Here is a 14,653-nt window from a genome sequence, read left to right on the forward strand (position 1 = left end):
TAAATATCCATTGTTTTTACAGTTAGATTGTAGCAGTGTTGAATATTTTAGTATTAGCTAATTTCATCTTGCTGATCATTATCATGGGCCTACTTTGAGCGAGTGTCCACATGTTCTTCAGTGTCTCATTATTTTGAGACCCTAGGTGTCAAACTTATAGTACCATATCACCCATTAGAGCTCTTCTTTCTCACACTGCCAACTTACTTGTAGTTATTAGACGTTTTAGAGCTTTCAGACACCGCTCATGTGGAACGAGCTGCCAGGATGGATTCAGGGGATGGTTAGAGATTTGACTTTAAACTTTCTTTCAGGATGAGTGATAACACAAAATAATTATTTTCCAAACGCATGCAGTTGGTGGGGTTAGGTTCACTGGTGGTTCTTGCCCATAGCTGTGAATGGTTAGCCCTGCATCAGAGTGACGACCTGTCCAGGATGTACCCGCCTCTCACCCTGTGGAAGCTGTGATGTCTTCACTCAGGAAGCCATTGAAGAGGTGCGGGCCACTCAGGACAAGGCAAAATGACAGACACGGCGTTCACAGTCACAAGGCTTTTATTTCTCACAACAAAGCTACTCAAATAAGGTTTGATCATTGCAGGAGAGAATCCTTCTGCCACTGTTTCTTTTTACTCACAGGGAGAGGATCCCTGAAGACCAGGATACAAAGGAAGTGTGTTCCAGAAGGAAGAGGACCAGCTCTGAGGAAGCAGGTAAGCTGTGAAGGTGAGTAACTCCCTCCTCAGGTAGGGGAGGTGATGCTGGGAACAGGGAGACAAAAGCATTAGCAGGAGCAGCCTATCAGGTTTAGACTGGATGCTCGAGCTGGTCCTTAACTACCTGTGTTTAATGAGGATGATGAAGGGCGGGAATCATGACTCCACCCCTGGATGATGGAGGAAAAGCTTGCTCTGGACTCAGAGGGGGTCACAGAATCCACAACAAACCAGCACAGAACACAACAGAGACAAGGTCCCCATTCATCAGCCGGATCATTTACATGGTTCATGCAGGGACATGTGCCAGTGTCTCTGAAGTGAAAATAATATAACTGATAATCGAGTGACTGTTAGAGTGGAGACACAACATGGCAGCTGTCATCACACTCCATAAATGATCAAAAACTAAAATCAATGTCACGAAAAGCTCATATTTTACATGTAGGTCTTTCCGATGTATTAAATAAAGTTTTAGTTTACATTTTTTATGAAAACCCAGCAATGTTTACTCAGTGAACCCTGATCTGCGAGAGGCAAAGAACACCACTCACTCAATATTGGCTGAAATAGCAGTGAGGTTAATCACATAGAAGCAACATGTACATGAATGGTTTGGTTTCTGTTCTCTTCTTATGATCTTTTAGTTTGAAGTTTTCTCAGAGTCTTTCCTGTCCATCCATCATATTCATCATGGTTACATTCCTCCATCCATCCACTTTCCACTGCTTGTCAGCATCCAGATGTTGGGGCAGCAGTCTCAGCAGACATGCCCAGACCTTCCTCTCCATTTCCACCACTTCCAGCTCTTCCACAGGAATAATGTTATATTCCTAATCCAGCCAAGAGACTCCCCACTGCTTCCTGGGTATAAACAGTCAGATGACACAAGCACGTCTGGATCCTTCCATTATGGAGTAGTAGCTGCTCAGGTTGTTATTTTATCTCTTAAGTGGTGAACATACTCTGAAACTTAGAGATGGACACAACACAACATGTGTGCACAGTCACAGAGCTGGCAGGCATGAGGATATCCACTCAGATCCATAAGTCACTTGGACTTCAGGAGACTCTGGCAGATGTTGGGGAAACTAACACCCACATTAGGCTGAGCTCGACTCCCTTATTATTGTGATACCCACAGTTTATGCCCATAGGTGAGGGCAGGAATATATTTATATCATCTCTTTGTATTTAGGTCTCAACCTTACACTACAAAACACCTCCCACCTGAGGCAACACCTTATTCTGAGATCACACTGAGCATTCCCACGTTTTCCACCTACGAACTCTAAAAGATTGGTGCTGACATTTGTGGAATTTTGCTCTAAATAAACCTTAGATAAATATCCTGCAGATATTTAACTTCATTCAGTGTCAAACAAGAAAACAGTGAATGTAACCTGTTAGCAGGTCAGCTAAAGAAAACTGAATTCACACCCGAGTTCACATCTAACCACAGTTAAAGCCAAACCGAGTCACATCACATATACAGACATTCAGTGTGGTTCTCTATGGAGGCTGAAGGCTGTCAAAGGTCATAATTTACATGATATGTCTCCAAATGAGTTCAAGCACAGAGAAATTAGCTGATTAATTCTAAACACTACTGCCTTAAAAAGCAGCAGTTGTTTTTTTAACTCAAAGCCTTCTACGCTACAAGACACATTCATGTAGTACTTTATGCTTTCCACCACTACAGCCAGTTTACACCTATGTCACAGAGAGGCTCCAGCCAAACAGGGACTCGAACGTCAAGCCATCATCTATGAGGGGCCCTCAGTAACCGATGCACCACAACAATGACAATAACTCAGCATTGTCGATAAAACTTGGGTTGATTTTTTGGAATATTCAAACTAAAAACAACCCGTTCAGCACTGTGAGCTGTAAAAGTTGGATCTAAATTTGATAGATTGAAAAGTTTTTCTGTCTGGACGCTCGAGACTCACTCCAAACTGCTCCCACTCTGGTCAGATGCTCTTTATTGTTCGTTGTTGGGCACATCTTCATCATCCATGTTCCTCTAACACATTAAAGTCCTGATCATCATCGTTTCTATAAATATGAAAACTATTCTCTTGAAAAGGAAAAGCTGACAAAGGTTCAGTACCTGCAGACAGCCTCTCAACTTCCATAAATTTACACTATCAACAGTGATACACAGACACGAGCAGTAGTGGTTAACAGGAAATCATGATTTGGCTCATTCTTGTCAAGTAAAGCAAAGAATTCATAACTTTATACACTTTATACAATAAAAGTTCATTCAGAGTATTTCAAGTCAAACAGAAGGTTTTAGTCAGACTGAGACTGTTAAAGAAACTCGTTCAGGAGCTGCAGAGCTTAAACCAAGTCCTTTGGTCCTACCAGTCAAGCAAACTTGCAAACATCAATTGTGAGTCTGAGGCTGTCGGTCTGGATGAAGTGCTGCCTCTGCTCAAGTCAGTGTTTCCTGAAGAACTGACTGTAAAACAATTAATTCCTGTGGGCAGCTTGAATGAAAGTAGAGCACAGCTTCAGTCTGACAGCCCGAGTGCTGCTGTCCCCTAGCGGACAGGAGCATGTAGAGCGCCGCCCACACCCAGATACTCGAGGTTCTCTGCTGCTGGGAGGAACAGATGGTTCTCCGCTAACGTTGCATCTTTAATGGTCTGAGGCAGGAAGTCAGCCTGGTAGTCTGGATTATCAAGGCTGTGACTGGTCACCAGAGGGCGCAGTTTGAAGGACGCGTTCAGGTATTCAGGTCCATAGGGCACTTGGGAGGTGTTCAGATCCTCCAGCGGGTGGGGAAGTGGGCCCCAGCCCAGGCTCAGGTCCTCATAATTAGGGTTTAAAACCTTGGAGAGCCGGCTGCTCTGGCTGGTCTCACTCACACTCTGGTTCATGTACTCTGGAAGACAGAGCAGGAAAATGCTGTTTAGGTATTAATTAATTTTCTGTCATGAAGACAGTTTGCTGTCTGGCTATTAATTGATTTACATCTCCTAATTATTTGTCACTGGTCTGAGTTATGTTTGATGATGGATACCGTGGTCGATGAAGTCCTTTTCCAGTGCGCTGTCAGTGGGATCGGTGATGTACCGCAGGGCGAGGCTGTTCTCTCCGGCCGGATGACCATTCTGACACGAACGAAGAGAATCAATGAAACACCTCTGTTTCATCAAAGCACGTTCATTAGAATGAAACACAGAGGAAATAAATAGCTGTACTTCTGGCCACTTATGGCGAGTGGAAGTAGACGGTTTACATTTACTTGGGTCACCAGGGGGCGCCGAACACTTTCTTAAGCACAATGTTTTTTCATGTAACACTTACTAAAATGTTTGATAAAACATATAGACATGTAACAATGTGTCTTTAGACTAGATTAGACTACAATAGGTGTGTGTGTCCATACCATGGGCCGGTCCTTATGGTTACCCATGCCTCTGTAGGGCAGCAGGTATTCGTCCGGGTCAATAACGTCCTCGGTGTCGTCGGTGCTCAGCAGACGAGAGTAAAACCTGCTGTCTGACGGACTTGGCAGGTCCCCCTGACAAAAATAATTAATGTAGTCGAGTTTATGCTATGTAACAGTTTTTTTCTTTAAAGACGATCATTATTGCTCGTTCATTTTTATTATAATGATCATCGTCTGGATTGAAACCAAAGAGAAACAGCTTTGCATTTATTGGAAGTTTGTTTGAAATCATTTTCTCGTGTTTCTTTTGAACCGCTTCTTTCTACACACCGAAACTTTACATTCCCTGTTAGTTCTGTGCAGTTAATAAATACTAATATTATTTCATTTTAACAGTTTACTCATCTATATTCACCGTGTGAGTATGAGTTAGAACACACGTTGATCCCAAACTGCTTAATTCTCTAATAAACAGGAAGTAAAGAGATGAACTGATGATATGATGTTTGTCGGGTCTAATAATTCAACTATGTTCATGTGGTTTCATAAAAAAAATCTCAGCTGTAGATATTTCTAAAATACTTTTTCTCCTGGGTTAAATTTATTCCTGTTTTGTGTCTGAATGATCCAGATCGTGACATATTCTCCACGTGCACCCCGTACTGTGATCAGAATTTGGTTCTTTACATTTAAAAAATTAATTGTATCATACTTTAATTCATCATATGCCAGCGCATTCAAGAGGAAACAAAAAGAAAAGACGATGGACGGTTTTCCATATGAAAACAAAATTGTTTTATTTTTCTAATATCTTCATTTTCAAAACAGGAAAAACTGAGTTAAATGTGATCATTAGAAGTAGAAATGCTTTATCTTTTTCTAATCAGTTAACCTAATTAGCCTAATTAATAAGTTAAGTGTCAGCTTCCTTCTTTCATTTTCAGTAAGAAAGTTTTGGTTTATTCCTGTAGTTTTTTGATTACTATAAAAGTAGATTATTGTTAAGGTTAAAATGTAAATATTTTTGGATTGTTAATAATAGAACTGATTGCTGACCAAGTGATTTAGCTCCATACAGAAACACTGAGTCCTATGAGCGTAAATGATTTCTCACAAATGTCACAAATATTCGACCGATCAGACCATTAGCTTGTTTAACAACAGTCCCCCTGATGTGTGTGGTGAGTCAAGAGTTCACGTTCAGCACAGCTTTTGAATGAACAAATGTCTGAGAAATAAGACAATATTAATATTATTACATGTAGAAAATATCTGGACAGTCAGACGGTAAAGGATCTCCATATTACCAACCCTCAGTGAAGAAAATCTTTTTATAAGTGTTATTATACAAGTAAATGACATGAAATCCCTGGTTTACCTGTATGACCAGGTATCTGGACGGGTCGCTGGCCATCTTGGAGAACTCCACCATCAGCTCTTTGAACCTGGGCCGACTGGACGGGTCGATCATCCAGCCTGCAGAAGCAAAGTGGATGATTTTCAGTCTTCTGTACAGCTGAGCTGCTCCAGGCTATATTCGTGTTCGTCATACCAAAGAACTTTTAGTACTTGATGTAGAATTTTTTTGTCTGACTTCATGAAATTTAGACCGTAGCCTGGAGCCATTGTAAGACAAACAGACGCCCGATTTGGAGACATGATGAGTTTTTTGTGAAAAAGCGCCATAACTATTTAAAAGTTTCATGTTCCCATCAAGGCGCAATTTTTCTACCAGCACCACCTGCGTCTCGTCTTACATTTGACCATGATCATGTAGACATCGATGGTGCAGATGGGGGGCTGAGGCAGCCGCTCGCCTCTCCCCAGCACCGTGGCGATCTCGCTGGCCGGGATGCCGTCGTATGGCTTGGAGCCGAACGTCATGATCTCCCACACCGTCACACCTGCAGACCATCGACTGTTAGAGCAGACTCAGTGCTCGGTAAAACCTCCGTCACACAACAACAGACACGATGAAGTAAACAACATGAGTTCAAGGAGGGTTTGTTCCTGATGAGAATTTTAATGATAATGATCATTTTTATTTGCATGTATATAAAAGACAGAAATATGTTCTGGGGTCCGAACAGTGAATCAGTAAGTAAGCATCTTGAACCTGAACCGTTTTTCTTTCAAATGCCCAGGAGGGGGCAGTCCTGTCAGACTGAAATCTATGAGAAGATCACTCTAATGCTCACTGGATCTATGACATCAGAGAGCATTTTAGGAGTTTATGGTCGACCTCTTGTGTCAGGTCATACACAAGACAACAGCATGTTAATGGTTTCAATTTTAATGTTTCCATTCGAAGTAAAATAGACAATAAAGCAGACGATTCTTTATGGAGGGCTACCTCATGATACTTTATGCTTCCACTTATCAAATTCAGTGTCGTGGGTGGAGCCTATCCCAGCTGTGATAGAACAGCTGTCTTTTTATGTCACAGTAAGAAAATAACTTTTTCAGGTGTAGTGAAACAAGTACCCAGTGGGCCTTGTGCAGGCTAGAGAGCCACAGATTGACCCACCATAACTCCAGACATCACTCTGATGGGTGTACGTCCACTGGAGGATCGACTCTAATGCCATCCACTTAATGGGAACCTGCGTTAAACAGAGGAAGACAAACACACACAGACAGGTGAGGAACATTTTAACAACATCAACATCCTGTCTGATTTAGTCTTTTGTGGTTTTGTCCTGATAGAAATCAGCTCGTCTCCGAGTGCCATCCACATGAAAACACACCTTTCCTCCATCAGCGTGATATTCCTTCTCATCTGCCGTCAGAAGCTTGGCAAGGCCGAAGTCGGTGATCTTGACGTGGTTAGGACTCTTCAAAAGGACGTTCCTTGCAGCCAGGTCACGATGCACCAGGTGACGCTCCTCCAGGTAGTTCATCCCCTGCACACAAACGTCATGCATGCACACAAGTTTTCAGTATGAGTAAAACCAGCTGTGTGATAACTGGCTGGGCTGCAGCACCAGTATCTCTGCAAAAGAAATGAAGTCCAGAAACTGCAGGTGATGCTGACTCCAACAATCGTTCAGTGTCCACAGATCCACGTTTAAAAATGTCAAAAGTTACAGCAGAAATAAACATGTTTACAGCCTCATACAAAAATGTGTAAATGACTGTAACTCATCTGTGTAAATTGTTTGTTTTTGTTTAACTTCTTCAGGCTGCTGCCTTTAGGGGGCGCCAGAGCAGCTCATCTGCCCCCATCTCCCCCTCTCCCAGCATCCTCATCTGTCACACCAGCTTTTTGCACGTCCTCCTTCACTGCATCCATGAACTATCTCTGAGGTTTTCCCGTTTTTCCCCTGCCATCAGCTCCATATTCAGCACCCACGATCCCATCAGCACACTTTATGAATGGAGACTGCTCTCATCAGGTTTCACTGTGAGCCTCTGACCTTGTGATTTTCCCAGCACTTAAAAATCCAAATCAGACTTAAAACGGACTAAACAGATTAGCACACGGTTTCTTGTGTTTGCATTAATGGGCCTCAGCAGGCTTAAAGAGAGCTGCACACTGAGCTGGCGCCTCAGGCAGGAGAGTTTCTCCTTAGAGGAGGTCTTGCTGACCTCATTTACTCACCTTAGCAATCTGGACACACCAGTTGAGCAGCCACTGCGCCCCAATGCTATCCCTGTGGTGCCGGACATAGTCCAGCAAGCAGCCGTACGGCATCAGCTGAGTAACCAGCTGGACTGATGATGTCAGGCAGATTCCCAGCAGGCGGCACACATGAGGGTGATCCACACTCGCCATCACATACGCTTCCTACACAGACAGCAGTGTTACTGAGAAACATCCACGGGAAAGTCTGAGCTACAGATGCAGCTGTGGAGCATTTTTAACTTCAGTGCGCCCTTTAATCAGCTCAAGATTAAGATCCAACTTTTTTAAACCACTTAAATGTAAGAAGATATTTGGTGGAGCGACTTAAAATTCAAGACACAAAATACTTAACAGTCACTAACAATGTGTTTGTATAGCAGGAAAAAGAAGAAGCACACAGAGGAGTCTTACATCCAGGACTTCTTGGTTGGCTTTTGGTGACGTGGCCTCTCTGAGAACTTTGATGGCTACTGGGATCTTCACATTCTCGCCTTCAGGGATCCACAAACCCTAAACAAACAAACACTTTATTCTGTCCAACTAGCAGGAGTGCGACTGGGCTGTGGTGCGTTCAAGTCTCAAGTGTTGGATGACAGCAGCATTTCCTCTGCTGCACTCACATGACTAAACATTTAAAGTACCACCATGAGGGGATCATTCTCTTGTATCAAACATATTTACCTTGTACACCGTCCCAAAGGCGCCGGAGCCGAGCACCCTGACCTTCTTAAAGTCGGTCTCCTTCAGGATCCTCAGCAGTGCCTGGTTAGGTGCCTGACCACTGGGGGTCAGCGGCTCCACCAGCTAAATGACAAAAGTCATCCAATAGCATCATATGTAGAGAGACTTCAGTTCATATTTTAGAGCTACCAACCAAATCAAACCCAGGTTCATCATTAATGCATTCATTTTACTATCGATCACGTTTTAAATGCAGAATGAAAAGCTGAGTCTTCACCTCTCTCTCCTGCAGCAGGCGGCGTACAGTTCGCTTCCTCTTAATTTGCATTCGTCGTAGCAACACAAAGATGATCAGCGACACAATGACGAGAAGCAGGAGCCCTCCAATCACACTGGCCGCCAGTGTAGAGTGTGCAAGAGAGCTGTGAAGAGAGAGCGTTAAATGATGCTGACAGCATGCAGAGTCATAGAGTCCTGTTCAAACTGGAGATGGCACGATACCACTTTTTTATTCCCTATACCGATATCATAAATTTGAATATCGGCCGATACTGATATAAATCTGATACAGTGCATTTTATAATCGGTAAAACTTTTTTTAAAATATCTTTCTGCATTTTGTATAAGTTCATACTCAAGTAAAAAAATATTCTGCTATACCTGTATGCAAAAAAATACACTGCACCCAAAATATTTCATAGTTCAGCAAAACTGATCAATCTAATAAACTTAAACCTGCTCCATCCTCCCTATTCTGGTATTTTAAAGAGTACTTAGCAGAAATATTAAATAACCAAACTAATGGGGTTGCAAACTCCCAGCAAAATAAAAAAGGGAACCACCCCCCACCTCATCATGATTAATCGACGTAATCAACTTTAATTTAATGTGCGTGTAAAAAATGCACAGAAATCAATTATTTTTCTACAATAATTAAATAGATTCAACATCTTTCTTCAACAGAACTGCAGACTGCACAGATGGTACCTTCCCAAAGGAAAAGTACTATAGCTTACTAGGGTATATTAGACTTAACAGTTACTATATACAGTAATGGACTTCTATACATTTTACATCACATGAAAACTTTGGTTGTAAGATTCAGATAATTATTTATTAAAAGCTCGACATTTTAAATGAGAATAAGAAAGAAAAGTATGTCTTTGTGCCCCCTTTTCCCTGTTAATGCCCTCTCGGCCCCCCTGGCTAAACTTTGCTAGCTCCGCCCCTGCACAGTTACCAGCCGTCAGCTACGTAGAAAAAGATCTTCGAGTAGAAAGTAATATTAAATAAATTCTAACAACAGCTTATCAAGCTTAAACGTGCTGCTGTTGTTCAGCCGCTGGTTTCCTCTTTCTGGTGCAAAGTGGGCCAAAAACAAAGAAGAGAGACGATCAGCTGATCACTGATCAGTTTCATGATTGAAGTAGCAGCAGGAGAGAGAGAATGAGAGACAGACGCCCCATATATATATATTGTTGAAATGCAAAAGTTTATTTGGCATCATCTTTTCTGTGTTGATTTCAGTTAAGATACAACCAAAGATATATTTTTACCCATTGCATCCAGACAATCCAGGACCAGAACACCTGCAGACACACAGACACAAAACATCTTAAATCCAATGTTAGACGCTCTGTTTAATATCAGCTGCTCTGCCGACACCCTCAGCGGGGATTCAGCAGCATGCGCCTCACCCCTCGCTGCAGTTCTGGTGGCAGGACTGGCACTGGCCCATTCTGTCGGCGTATTTCCAGACCAACTTGCCTCCCTCTCCCTGCACACCATGAGGGCAGTGTGGCACGCAGTGGGGGCCATCTTTAACATGGGCACACTGGGAACACTTGTCAGGGCCCTGCAGGTGGGGATGATGATGGGGATGTTCATTTTCTAAACCACGATTTATGATTTTTGTCTTTGTACAAGGACCAAAATATTTACAGAAAAACAAAATGTGCCAAAAAATGTTTGATTCTCAAAGCGAAATCTACAGATTCCTCATGTTTCCTGTCCCGTTGTTAACACGCTTGCTCCTGTATTTTTCTGCAGGATTAATTTAACATCTACTGATCATGCCCTTTTTACCTTAATTTTTGATATAAATCTCAAAAAGAACTAAAAATATGTTTTTAATACACAAAATCTTAAAGATCTGCTTTGAAAAACCTTAAAAAGTTTGAACTTTCAGGTTCAGACATGACTTGAAGAAGAGTACGAAGTATTAATTAGAAAAATCAGCAGCTGTTACAGTTGCTTGTATGCTTTGACTGTCCGATGCTATTTCATACTGTACACTCCTCCTAGCAACAATGGCAACAATAGCAGTAGAAGCTGCACTGACCGGTCCGGAGCAGGTCAGCGACCCGGTTTGCAGCAGACACTCTGGGTGACACTGGACACAGCTGCCATTTACCTCCACCTCTCTGGGTTCCCTGCAGGAGGACACAGAGAAAGATCCAGAGTCAGTGTGCAGAAGCTCACCGGGGGAACAAGAGCTCGGTTTTCTGCACTGATGGAAATTATGGATTTCCTCCAATAGCCACTTAAGGCTGTATCCAGCAGGGGGTCCAGCCCCACAGACTCACATGTTACAATGAATTAATTCATAATTAACTAACCTTCTAAACAACTGTTCAGGGGTGACTTGTTGTGCAGCTATTTTCAAGTATTTCCTCCAGTTTTGATGAGTGAAATTCAGCTTTTTTTATTTGTTTCTGAGCAACCTGCACTCATCTGAATTACTGGTATTTATGTTGGGAGTGTAGTGACTGCAGGGACAATGACGACTTTTACCTGGATGTGTGTGTGCTGTAGAACAAGTTTATTTGATTTTAGATGTTTGTGTATCATCTGTGTTTGTGACATTAATTGTGTAGAGTGTGAATATTGAGAGACTAGGTAGCAGCTAAGGTAGCAGCCAAATTTAGCAGCAGCACCAGGTTAGCTTGGGGTTATGCCTGTAACCTCCGTTCTCTGAGTGTTGGGTGTAGTGATTCTGTAAATTTAGTATTAAATAAAAATATATGTAGACCCTAAAATATTTTCAGCACGTATACATGTCTGTGTATCTACAAAGTTTATGGTTGAGCTAGCTAATCAAGCTAGCTAATCTTAGCTGATTACTTTATTCAGCTTCTGGCTGAATATAAACGGACAGCAGAAAGCCTGTTTTGAAGCCTGACAAAAGGCTTCACAGAGACACAGCAACTGCTTCACTAATGTTTAAAGTCTATAACTCACCCTTGCAGCAGGTTGCACGACACCACACAGCGGCCCTTGCGGTTGAATTGCCGGCAGGACAAACACATGGTGGGCCCTGGACCCCAGCAGCCTAAATCTGTACACTCCGTGTCACAGGTTTGATTGTTCCTCTCTGTGTCGCAGAGACAAGAATATTGTCTTATTTCTCAGACATTCGTTCATTCAATAGCTGTGCTGAACGTGAACTCTTGACTCACCACACACATCAGGGGGACTGTTGTTCAACAAGTTAATGGTCTGGTCGGTTGATCTGAATAGGTGGGCCCACTGGTCTTTCCAAACATAACATAACTCGGGGTTATTCTTCACTGCCACTACTCCGGCACTGACCTCCTTCAGAGAGCGCAAACCCAGCCACCGCAGGTGCTTCAAGCTCACCACGGCCAAACTGTGTTTCCTGAAGAGCAAGAGTCCATAAGAGGGGGGTACATAAACAATACAGAGCCACCATCAGCACTCTTGCTGGTCCAACAACCATCCATCCATCCAACATCCATCCACCAACCTTCTTCCGCTTACCAAATCATGTCATGCTGACACTGATACTGAGTAAAGTCTGAAGTCAAACGAAACACAGACCAAATATCTACATATGAAACCAGTGTTGAGCTACACTTCCATTTGTCAGAGTGCAAAAGAAACCACCCATTATGCAAGCAGATTTATGGGCCCAGAATAGCTCAGAGGTTTAGTTGTCATAGTTCCTTTATAACCTCGGTGTAAACTGTTATCAGTTTGGAAAGAAAACCCACATATTTCACATATTTCTGGTATTTCTGGACAGTGAGACTCACGAGAATGTCGTTCTTCCTCTGATGATCTCCAGGTTCTCAAACACAGACAGAGATGTCAGATTCTTGGGCCAGAACTGAATCATCAGGTAACCTGGACGACACAAACACTGGTTGTTGCTGCAATCTTCAAAACTTTAACAACTCCATGAATCAGAGGGCAACGAACTACAGATTCAGTTAGTGTGACTCCCATTGCTCTCAGGCTGTAGACCTACCAGTGATTTCCTTCACTGTCTTGAAGTTCTCCAGCTTCTCGGGCTCCATGGGTGGGATGTTGTAATGTGGATCCCTGGAATGGCAAATCAGCACAAGTCATTGACACAGAGGACAGCCTACTCAGCTGACTGCACCGAACATGAATAAGTCATTTATTTCTGTCAGGCTAACTTAATGAAGCCTGTGTTTCATGACAGGCGAGCGTTGGCGATGTGCTGAGGTGTGGCTGTGGGTATGATGCTGTTAGCATCCAGCTACCGTGAAGTCGCAGTGTAACACTGTGATGTTTAGTGGGAGGAGCTCCTCACCCAGTGAAGGAGGATTCAAGGATGACGACGTCGCCGTTGATTTTGGTGCAGTCCTTAAACAAGTCAATGTTGGAGGCGTTGATAGCGATGGTGTTGATCAGAGTGCCAAACCTGACCCCGTCACATGCTGCAGGAGAGAAAGAGCTGGTCAGGTGATTTGATTGATTCTCAGGTGTCTCTCACTCGCGCGCTCTCTACCTTTAGGACAGGGTCCGTCACAGTCTTTGCAGCGTTGGATTCCATTCTCCTTCACCTCGTACATCCTGTTGCTACAGGAACGAACACACGAGCCTTCAGTCACCACGTAGTTATCTACACCCAACCAGAAGCAAACAGAGCTCATTAAGGACAAAGACCATGTTTAGGTCTCTAGCTGGAAGCTACATTGTTTTCAACCCTGTCACACTGAGGCTTCCAGGGACACCACCACAGGTGGATGATGTGACTTATGTGTAAGTCCGTACGTGGGCAGGCTTTGACGCAGGTCGCTCCAAAGGTGAATTTGGCGTTGGGGTTTTCGACCACCTGATGAAGTATGGAGTCATAGCGTTTCAAAGGTGGACACGCGTCTTTACAGATTCCGTCATCGTTGAAAGCCCTGCAGGCCTGGAGAGCACGAGGACAGACAGAGAAAACAGCCTGTATTTAGTCTTTTAATAAGATGTTTTTTAGCCCGAGTTTTTTAAAACATCAATTCTGAAAAAGTTGTGACACGACACAGTTGTAACATAGAACGCATATCAAATCTTTAAACTGAGAAAATAAGAAAAATATGAGCTCATTTTAAATTTGATGGCAGGAACACATCTGTAAGGTAGAACAGGTCTATGTAAAGGTCTGTGAGCTGAGGCCAGCAGCTGTCCTGCTCTGATGAAGGATTCCAGCTGCTCAGCAGTCCTGGCTTTGTTCATCCTGTTTCTGGTTCTGTGATGTTCCAGATGTTCTCAGCTGGCCCAAGGTCTAGACTGTAGGCAGGCCAGTTCAGCAGCCACACAGCAGGCTGGGCCCAGGTGATGCTAGTCCAGCTGAACTTTCTAAAAATGTGTTTAATTACAGTTTATGAATTAACGAGGCGGAAGAAACTACTTTTTCCTGGGTAAGTTTGGATACCTTTTTTTATTTTAACATTAAAGTCTGTGTGATGATCTGAAACATGAAAGTGTGAAAAATATGCAGAATTAAAAAATCAGCTGTTTTATGTCATGTTCACATCTGGAGCTTCTTCTCTGCATGATGGCGCTCTGATCTGCAGATGTGGAGCTGAGCTGTGAAACCTGTCACTGATCTCCATCACACAATCACACCTGCTATTAATGCAGTGCTGTCTGAGTCCCCGAAGTTCACGTCTATCCAGTACTGATTTTTACTGATCGCTCCAGATTCTCGGAATCTTTTAATGATCTTATGTATATGTAGATAATGAAATATTCAGTCTTGTAAATGTGTCTTTGCTGATTGGTGAACACCTGCCCGTCTTGTCCTGTAAAAATCTTTGTCCCAGACATGCAAACTGTAACTGCAGCAGTGCTGTGTGAGGATTAACACTGACCAGGCAGTCGGTGGCCCGAGGTCCAGTGCAGCCCGCAGCACAGTGCTCGTTACAGCAGTCGACGGGTTTGGGCCCCCGACACCTCCAGCTGCACTGC

The 14,653-nt window shown here is 43.1% G+C and overlaps 1 protein-coding gene across 1 annotated transcript in view; it reads right to left on the reverse strand.

Annotated features, from left to right (window-relative positions):
• Positions 1-2,687: 2,687 nt before the first annotated feature.
• The window catches only part of LOC146702392 (melanoma receptor tyrosine-protein kinase-like), a 37,391-nt gene continuing 25,425 nt past the window's right edge, over positions 2,688-14,653 (reverse strand). The window contains exons 6-27 of the mRNA XM_085469049.1: positions 14,557-14,653; positions 13,472-13,613; positions 13,206-13,319; positions 13,008-13,134; positions 12,699-12,772; positions 12,484-12,574; positions 11,887-12,086; positions 11,669-11,801; positions 10,770-10,860; positions 10,126-10,283; positions 9,985-10,017; positions 8,706-8,850; positions 8,429-8,551; positions 8,159-8,257; positions 7,724-7,909; positions 6,870-7,025; positions 6,650-6,725; positions 5,880-6,026; positions 5,501-5,598; positions 4,120-4,254; positions 3,751-3,841; positions 2,688-3,612 (exon numbers count right to left, since the gene is read on the reverse strand). The exon at positions 14,557-14,653 is cut by the window's right edge and continues 22 nt beyond it. Of these exons, the coding sequence (XP_085325175.1) occupies positions 3,269-3,612; positions 3,751-3,841; positions 4,120-4,254; positions 5,501-5,598; positions 5,880-6,026; positions 6,650-6,725; positions 6,870-7,025; positions 7,724-7,909; positions 8,159-8,257; positions 8,429-8,551; positions 8,706-8,850; positions 9,985-10,017; positions 10,126-10,283; positions 10,770-10,860; positions 11,669-11,801; positions 11,887-12,086; positions 12,484-12,574; positions 12,699-12,772; positions 13,008-13,134; positions 13,206-13,319; positions 13,472-13,613; positions 14,557-14,653 (2,860 nt within the window). The 3' untranslated portion in view covers positions 2,688-3,268. The remainder of the gene's footprint in view (positions 3,613-3,750; positions 3,842-4,119; positions 4,255-5,500; positions 5,599-5,879; positions 6,027-6,649; positions 6,726-6,869; positions 7,026-7,723; positions 7,910-8,158; positions 8,258-8,428; positions 8,552-8,705; positions 8,851-9,984; positions 10,018-10,125; positions 10,284-10,769; positions 10,861-11,668; positions 11,802-11,886; positions 12,087-12,483; positions 12,575-12,698; positions 12,773-13,007; positions 13,135-13,205; positions 13,320-13,471; positions 13,614-14,556) is intronic.

The sequence above is a fragment of the Copadichromis virginalis genome, linkage group LG9 (genome assembly GCF_057382275.1).
Source record: "Copadichromis virginalis isolate Kocher_CV1m ecotype Utaka linkage group LG9, C_Virginalis_male_GT1.1, whole genome shotgun sequence".
Classification (NCBI taxonomy): Eukaryota; Metazoa; Chordata; class Actinopteri; order Cichliformes; family Cichlidae; genus Copadichromis; species Copadichromis virginalis.